At 46.8% G+C, this 8,089-nt stretch overlaps 1 protein-coding gene across 1 annotated transcript; it reads right to left on the reverse strand.

Annotated features, from left to right (window-relative positions):
* Nucleotides 1-5,741: 5,741 nt before the first annotated feature.
* Nucleotides 5,742-6,890, reverse strand: LOC104125298 (urotensin-2 receptor). The gene has a single exon (XM_009637738.1). The coding sequence runs from the start codon at nucleotides 6,888-6,890 to the stop codon at nucleotides 5,742-5,744; it is 1,149 nt and encodes a 382-aa protein (XP_009636033.1).
* Between the last annotated feature and the right edge of the window lie 1,199 nt (nucleotides 6,891-8,089).

The raw sequence follows: 8,089 nt of genomic DNA on the forward strand, positions 1-8,089 counted from the left end.
AGCTCCGAGGTCTCTTTCCTGAGTAGTAAAAGGCAGTGAAGGGTCCATCACTGTAAAACTAAGATTGTTTTTCCTCATAGGCATTTCTTTGTTAATATCTGCAATGGATTTATCTGCTGTTTGGCACTCACTCAGCAACATGAGATGTTTTTCCTGCAGCTTTTGCAGTTAGCTGTCAGTTTTACTACACTGAAAAATTGGGAATCAGCAATAAATTGCCTGCATTTGCTCTGCCTCTCCTTTTCCAGCCCATTTTCAAATATGCCTCTCTATTCTTGCAGCATAATTTGTTCTCTGCTATTACATTGCCTCCTTGATTATCTTGATTCCACCACATTTATGATACGCCTGAATCAGTATCCTTAACTGCAAATGAGGTGTACCAGGGTGTAAGCAGGATTACAGTTAAGATATTGAATTTGGACATGCAAAAGCGATCAGAATAATTTAGAACTGATACTTTTTTCCCAGGATATGACAGCTCATGCGGTAAATAGATGGCATAGCTCCTCATGCAGAGCTGGCCCGGATCCAGATGTGCATAGGACATTTTTCAGCGTGCCTGGGTGTCACTTTGAAGCGAAGCTGGCCAAATATGAGAGAAGGTCTCATACTTTTTTCCCAGTGAATTCTCCAATCTTGCACTGGCGGCAGCTGGAGTTTGACCTGGGAAGGGACTAAGAGCTGTGTGAGGGGCTCGGGAATTGATCACGCATTTTGAAAAGAAGGGGGGATAAAAAGGCAAGCCTGAGTGTGTGCTGCTGTAGCAGCTCCTCCGGGTGCTGTGTGGAGGGAAGCTCAGGCCTGGCTGGGGCAGATCGTTTCAGCGCAGGCATCCCGGTGTGGCAGTCATGGCAGATGCAAGAGGGACAGCACCAGCAAGAGGGATGTTCTTTTCTAGGCAGCTCTTCCAAGGTGCGGATTTGCTCTCCCTTGTCTGCTCAGCCTTTGGCCTCTCCTTTTAAGCCCTCAAGCAAATGCTGAAATAAGAGGTTTCCTAGAAAGCAGCCCAGAGAATGAAAGGAGATGACCTGCCAGTCTGGAATTCCTACCCCTTGCAAGCTGGCCATGTACTGAACTAGCGACCTAGAGCTAAGGAGCTCCTTATAACCCTGCTCCTCACCCAGCCAGTCCTTGCCCGTCTTGCAGCTGTAAGCGAAACAAAGCTGTGCTTGTTGAGTTATTGCCCAGATCCTCTTCTGGGAGCATGTGCCAAGGTTTTTCTGTCTGGTTAGAGGTAGGCTGAAGAATTGCTGACCTGGTTATCTCCCACTGAGCGAGGTGGGACACCAGCATGGGAGAAAAGGGAGGCCCAAATCAGCCTCATGTACCAGTACTGAAAGGATAGTTATAAGGAAGATGGAGACTCCCTTTTTACAAGGAGTCACATGGAGAGTACAAGGGGGAATGGACACAAGTTGCTCTTGGGGAGATTCCAATGGGACATGAGAGGGAAATTTTTCCCAATGAGAACAGTCAACCACTGGAATAATCTCCCCAGGGAGTGGTTGACTCTACCACACTGGACACTTCTAAGATGCAGCTGGACAGGGTGCTGGGCCATCTTGTCTAGAGTGTGCTCTTGCCTAGAAAGGTTGGACCAGATGATCCTTGAGGTCCCTTCCAACCTGCGATTCTATGATTCTCATCTTGTGCCCTTGTGATCACTGGGTTGCATGAACGAGGAGGGGGCTCAGATGGGACATGGGTTGTCAATGGGCTTGCATCAGGCTCCATCAGTGGGCGAAGAAGGTTTGTGCCTGTGATTGCTGCAACTCTGTGAGCGGGAACTGGGCAGAGGGTGGATGCTGCACGGCGGGTGCCCACCCCGTCCAGGCAGGTTTTGGACAGAGGGGCGCAGAGTGTGGTGAGCAGCTGCTCCCTGCTTTGCTACTTGAGCTGCGGGACTTTTTTGTAAGAGTCCTGTGGTTTGAACAAAATGGACAAGAGGATTTTTCAAATTAAGTGTAAGCAAACTGATGAATAAAGCTTCATCTTGAAGTGAGAAATTGTGTTGTTTTGCCTCCTAAAGGCTGAAATGAGACAATTCAGTATTTGGAAAAAGAAAAAAAAAAAAAAAAAAAAAAAAAGAATTTCCAGACGGATTCTTAAATTTCTGGGTGGATTTGCAAATAATTTGGGTAAATACAATCGTCATCCTTTTCTGGCAAAGATACTATCCAACTGAAAACGTTGCCTGGCCCCAGCTGTAGTTTGCTGCCTGTTTCAGCCACCAGAGTGGGTACCCGGCCTTTCCTAGCTGGTAGGAGCACCACATCTCAGTGCATCTCTGTCCTGGCCCTTTTTGGACACCCTGCCGTGGTGTATTTACAGCTATACTTTCTTTGAGTCTTAAGGTATTGCTAAATGCTTCCTGGCTTAAATTAGCAAAAAAAAAAATAATGGAATTTTGACTACTGCTACCTGGAGTTCAGCTGGTGAAAACCAGTCTGTGGGGCACCGATTGCCCCGGAGAAGGGAGGATTTAAGACTTCAGGAAGATGAAAGAGTTCTGGTCTCACCCCACAGAGAAGAGAGAGGAACAAATCGGGTGCAGGTGTAGGGGCACGGTCTGAGGTATGCAAGCACACAGCCACGTGTACACACACATCCCTTGCACACTGATTTCAACTTTTGTTTATGCTAAAATCAGCTCTTGGATCTTTGACTGATGATAGGTTTCTGCAAGGAGGAATAAATAGGGCGCAATAAATATTTTATACCTATCATTAACCAAGCAATTAATCTATGTCTTGGAGGAGGCAGCTCCTTCTTTGAACCTCACTGACTGCTCGGTCCCCCCGTTTATATTCAGCAGGCTCCTGTTGTTGAGTTGCTGTTTGGTTTCAGGAAGAGGACAGCCCTCTAATGTTTGGTATTTGAGTGTGGCTGACGCCCTGTAAAGTTACTTGGGGATGAAGAGCTGGGGCATATGCTGCTTGCAAACTGCTCAGAGCCTTGCTTTTACCTGTAGGCTTGGAATAATATTCCCTTACTCTTGCCTGTGCTGAGTGGTGATGGATGCAAGCACTTGAAGAAGCAAAAAAACCCAGCCTGGGGTGGAAAGTGAAAGGCTTGAATGAAATAGCTCATCATTCAAAGATGGCCCAGTATGGACAGAAACATGTCCTGCAATCGTTCCCTGACTTGCTGATGTCTTCTTTTCTCTTGGCTTTGTTGTGCTGATTTGACAAACATACTTGCAAGCTCCTGCTGAGAGCACAGCGCTGGCTTCAAACAAGAAACGAGGGGGCTGAGGTTGCGTGTCCTCACGGGGAGGCAGGGAACCCCCGCGCCCCGCAGTGACCCCAGCTCACCTCCCAGGGCATGGCAAGGCCTCTGCCATGGCCACGCTTCCACAGCACGTTGCTTGTGCTGCTTTCAGGGAGCTCATTGCATCTACAGAGCAATGGCAGGCTTTTTGCAAATATTTTCCAAGACACATCAGTTGTGGTGGGCTTGGAGAAGTTAATCAGAGCAGTACTGCTGGGGATGAAGGGATTTGATTAACGCTGGAGACAGATCTGCTCCCATGTCTTTTGGTAACTCTTCTGCACTGTCCTCATTGGTGGGCAAAGCTTGGATGAATTGAGATTTGCAAACCGCCCTCTTGTTTTGACTATCTGATTTTTAGAAAAGATGGACTGCTTTCTAAAGGCTCAACCCGCAGTAGCTTTCCTTCACAACGATAGAAACTGCTAGTGCTGAGCTTGTCTTGAGGTTGTCTGGCTATTTCTGAGCAAGGAGAAGTTAAAATTGCAATTTCCAAAAAAAGGAGGCCAAATTTTACATTCTGACCCATGATAAACACCTGACTATATAAGTGGAAAATGGGTTCATAAACATGGCAAACCTCTTCACCTCCCATCTGTGGGCTCCCTCTTCCTTACAGTAGGGTGAATGATGTTTTACTCTCTCAAATGGGCTTTGATGAGTGTGTCTCCAGCCTGAGGAGGGTCTGAAAACTAAGAAGTACTGTCAGTGTAGGAAATAACCAAATATAATGGTATTTCTTCCCCTCTGAAACCAGGAAGAGCCTAATCCTGAAGTAGGACTTGCTGATCAATGTATTGCACTGCAAGGAGGGTGCAGGCACCCTGACCTGCCGGACCACAGTGGATGGTGTGTTTGGAGGTGGTTGGGAACACAAAGCGATGCTCTTCCAGTTTCTGCAACAGGTCAATGTTAAAACTGCATGCGTGAGAGCCCTCTTTCCTGAAATGTGCTGTCTTCTCCATATATAACAAACTTTAAGTCCATGCATGAAAGAGGCAATTTCTTTTCCGAGCATATCACCCTGGGAGGCTGGAAGCAGAGCCTTCCCTGTCCCCATGAGCAATAACCATTTAAATGCCCTGAAGGGGAATAAATGGTTAAAACCTAAATTCAGGTTCTGTACAAGCAAGCAGAGTTCACTGCCAAATGGCGTATCACACCGCAGTTCTGAATTTACTCCTAAGCATTAATTTGCGTCTAATTGTGTGACTTGGTTAGAGTTGTGTTGGCATTATGTCGTCGTATCCTTGCTAATGAGGTAACGGGGCTAATGCAAGCAGAGGACTCCTGTAGGGATGTTGGCAGCATCCCAGAGAAGGTACTTTTAGACTGATTGGAGAAGTGCCAGACATCATGGAGGATATATTTGTACTAATGATGCTTTGTCATCGGTGAAAGCCAGGACAGGCCAAGTGTTCTTGGTGTAGGCAGGACTTTATTCGCTTTTTGAAGCAGTAAAACAGAATAATCTCCTGTGAAGGGAACGAGTGATCTCACTAATAGGGAACTAGTGCTTTTACAATTGAGAATATTAGGGGTTCCAGACAGCATAGCTTTGTCCGTAGAAACCACATCTCCTCACGCCCCCTCCTCTCCCTCTGTCCTTTCCTGCTGGACTTGGTGATGTAGGTCTGGTCCCTCAGGCTGAGTGTTGCAGTTTGTTGATGGATGCCCTGAGAATAACAACATCAGAGGTCCCCAAATCCTCCCTGGAGGAGGGCAGAGGCAGATACACTTGTCCAGGACAGATGATGCTCCCCCACATAGGTCTTCATGTGTTTGGGGTCAGCCCACTAGGGAATGCTGAGTGTTCCCTGACTGTGGCACTGTCACAGGACGCCTGTCCTGCTAACACGAACCACGGTGTAACTCCACTACAGACACCTGTGTGAATGAAGAACCAAGCCTAGTGCATACACATGGGTGTAGCATAAATGCGAGTATGACCAAAACCAGGACAAACACCCCTGGATATGCCTCATCCACGTTGTCCAGTCCTACCCCAAATTCAAACTGGATTGCATGTCACAAACACCAGCTGCGTTGTCTTTATTTCATTGTTTTCAGTCCTCATACAACTACAAATTTAGCATTACTGCTAAAGGAAAGAAAGAGCAAACTACAGCCATTCACCGGATAACATAATTTTAAACTCTGTGAGACAGCTGATACTATTGAAAAACATGGCCCTGTTATAGGCTTTCATTATTGATGGCTACTTGAGGAGACATACACTATAAAATATAAAGATAAAAAGCAAAAGGCTATTTAGATAGATGTTCGGCTGAATGTTGCTAGCATCAAATCAGTGGCACTGAAGAAAATGAGAACAGACATACGGCACAGCCTCTGGACTAAATGTGTGCACGTTATGGATCTGCTAAGGCTTTGCCTTTACGATGTACACTTTAAATCAAAGCAACATTGCAGTCAATATTGATTGTTCTTGGAGATATATTTTACCTTCAGGCACTGCTGTTTCCCAAAGGAGCGTGAGCAAGAACATATGTCTCTGTGCAGTGCTGGCTGCTCGTGGACAGGGATCTCCCTGAAATCCTCTGAAACCGATTCCTCCGTTGGAAGTACCCACTGCTGCTGCTAAGGGACCGCTGCCTGTTCTTCAGGTACTCCCTGTAGTTTTTGGTAAGCAGAGTGTAGAGGAAAGGGTTGATACAACTGTTGCTGTAGGTCAGGCAGGTTGTCAGATAATTAATGTTCTTCATCACCTTGGGAGATAAAGGGAAGGATTCATAATACTGGAAGAGGAGCTGCCATATCCAGAAAGGCAAGAAGCAAGCCCAGAACACCAGCACTATCGTGAAGATTAAATAGAGCACCTTTTGATTCGGCAGCCGCTTGGTCTGCTTGAAGGATGCTGTTTGCGAGACCCAGTAAATCTTAGCTAATCGGATGTAAAGGTAGCCTATGATTACCCCTGGACCCACGATGCTGGTACCAAAAAGGATGGTGAGATAGACTTTGTAGGACAGCTTGCTCCAAGTGGGCAGGCAGATGCTTTTGTTGTCCCTTTGCACCAGCTGGATCATGATGAGCATTGGGAGAGTGAGCAGCAGTGACACCAGCCAGATGATAACAGCAATGGCCTTTCGGTAACTCTTGGACCTCTTCACTGTGTCCAGGGGCTTCAGCACAGCAAAGTAACGCTCTGTGCTCATGACGGTGAGGGTGAAGATGCTGGCGTGCATAGTGAGGAAGTCCAGACTGAACAGGATGCGACAGCCGATGTCCCCAAAGTACCATTTCTGAATGAAGTAGGTCCCAACGATGAAAGGGATGGTGAGAAGGTAGAGCAGGTCCGCCAGTGCGAGGTTGATGATGTAAATATACATGGAGGCAGATGATCGCAAGTAATGGCACATCACCAGCAAGGTGTAGACATTGCCTGTCACCCCAATCACGCACATGAGGGAGAGGATTGTCCCAATGGTGCAAATGGCAATCATGTCCTCCATGGAACTGGTGGCTGGCACACCGTCCCCGGTGGCATTGACAGAGGTGTTGGGTCTGATTCTGAACAGGCTGTCCTCGCTTGTGTCTGTCACCATGTAGGGGGTTGCAGAAAAGTGGCTCTCCAGCTCCTCAGTTAGGGACATCCTCCTGGCCTTTTGATGCCAGAGGCTTCGTTTATGCCACTGGGGTCTGAAGATCTGTTCTTTCTCCTCTGAGGAATGCAGCTGCTGGGAGATGGTGAACCATTTCTTAGCAGGGTCTCATCCAAGGAAGATCTGCATTCTCTGCTAGAGGAAAGATGTCAGAAACCAACATATTAGAAATTTGCCAGGGCAACACAAATTATCATTTAGAAATTACCTGTCCCTGAGTATGTATCTGCACTGTCTGTGTGCACGTGTCTTGTGCACTGAGGTCGCTCACGTGTAAGGTTCGTGCCATCATTACAAGAACACAGCTTTGTGGAATGACATTTCGTAGTGTGTCCGTGGAAGAGATTGTGTGGATCATTGGAACCACTTGCTGCAATCCTTAAAGTTAGTTTGGGGTTGGGGAAAAGATGCGTCCTTCCTAAATTCATAAGAGTGACTTACAGACCTGTCAGCATGATTGCTTAAACCTCTTTGCTAAGCTCTTAACTCTGAAGGAGTGCAAGGCCCCAAAAAAGGGAAAATAAACTTGGGATTTACTGCTTGCAGGCAAGCTGCTGTCTATTTTGCGGAAGTGATACACTCGAAGTCCCATCCAGCACTTCTGCAGTGTTTTCCCAGAGCAACTTTTCCTTGAATGGGAAGTTCCTGCTATGTCCTGACCTGCAGTTTCAAACCGTAGTTGAGTGAAGGAGAAAAAAATGCATTTTCTATCTACAGAGCAAGTTGGTTGCACTGTTGGTTTTATATATCTGTAAACACAAGGTTTTTTTCATGCTCTCTGCCAAGTGTGATCCCATAGATTTTCATGTGTCCATCCGTAGATATATTTCAGACAGACCCGTCTATGGACCTGCCTGACCAGCCTTACGCAGCGAGGTGGGAGATGGCTCTGCAGCGTTAGGCAGCGATCACTCTTCCTATGTGGGAGCTTTTGGTTTGCTCAAGCCCCATGCTACACAAATCATGACTGTGTTGCTTTGAATTTATACTGGCTCTGGGTGTAGGCAAAGGGAGATCACACCTACCTGAGAGAAATACTGAAGAAGTAGCTAAAATGCCCCAATTTTAAGTTATACTAGAAGCCTGCACCAGCCTAAAGGCCACTGCATGCAGAAGTCCATTTGCGCTGTGATTTTACGGGGCTCAGATTGCCTCTTTGTTTGGAAAACACTGTGAGAGGAGGGGCTGGA

Source organism: Egretta garzetta, unplaced genomic scaffold, assembly GCF_000687185.1.
Source record: "Egretta garzetta isolate BGI_Z169 unplaced genomic scaffold, ASM68718v1 scaffold34, whole genome shotgun sequence".
NCBI lineage: Eukaryota > Metazoa > Chordata > Aves > Pelecaniformes > Ardeidae > Egretta > Egretta garzetta.

Excerpts from the sequence above, each read along its gene's own strand:
- LOC104125298 (XM_009637738.1), bottom strand. The coding sequence starts at position 6,890 with ATGTCCCTAACTGAGGAGCTGGAGAGCCACTTTTCTGCAACCCCCTAC.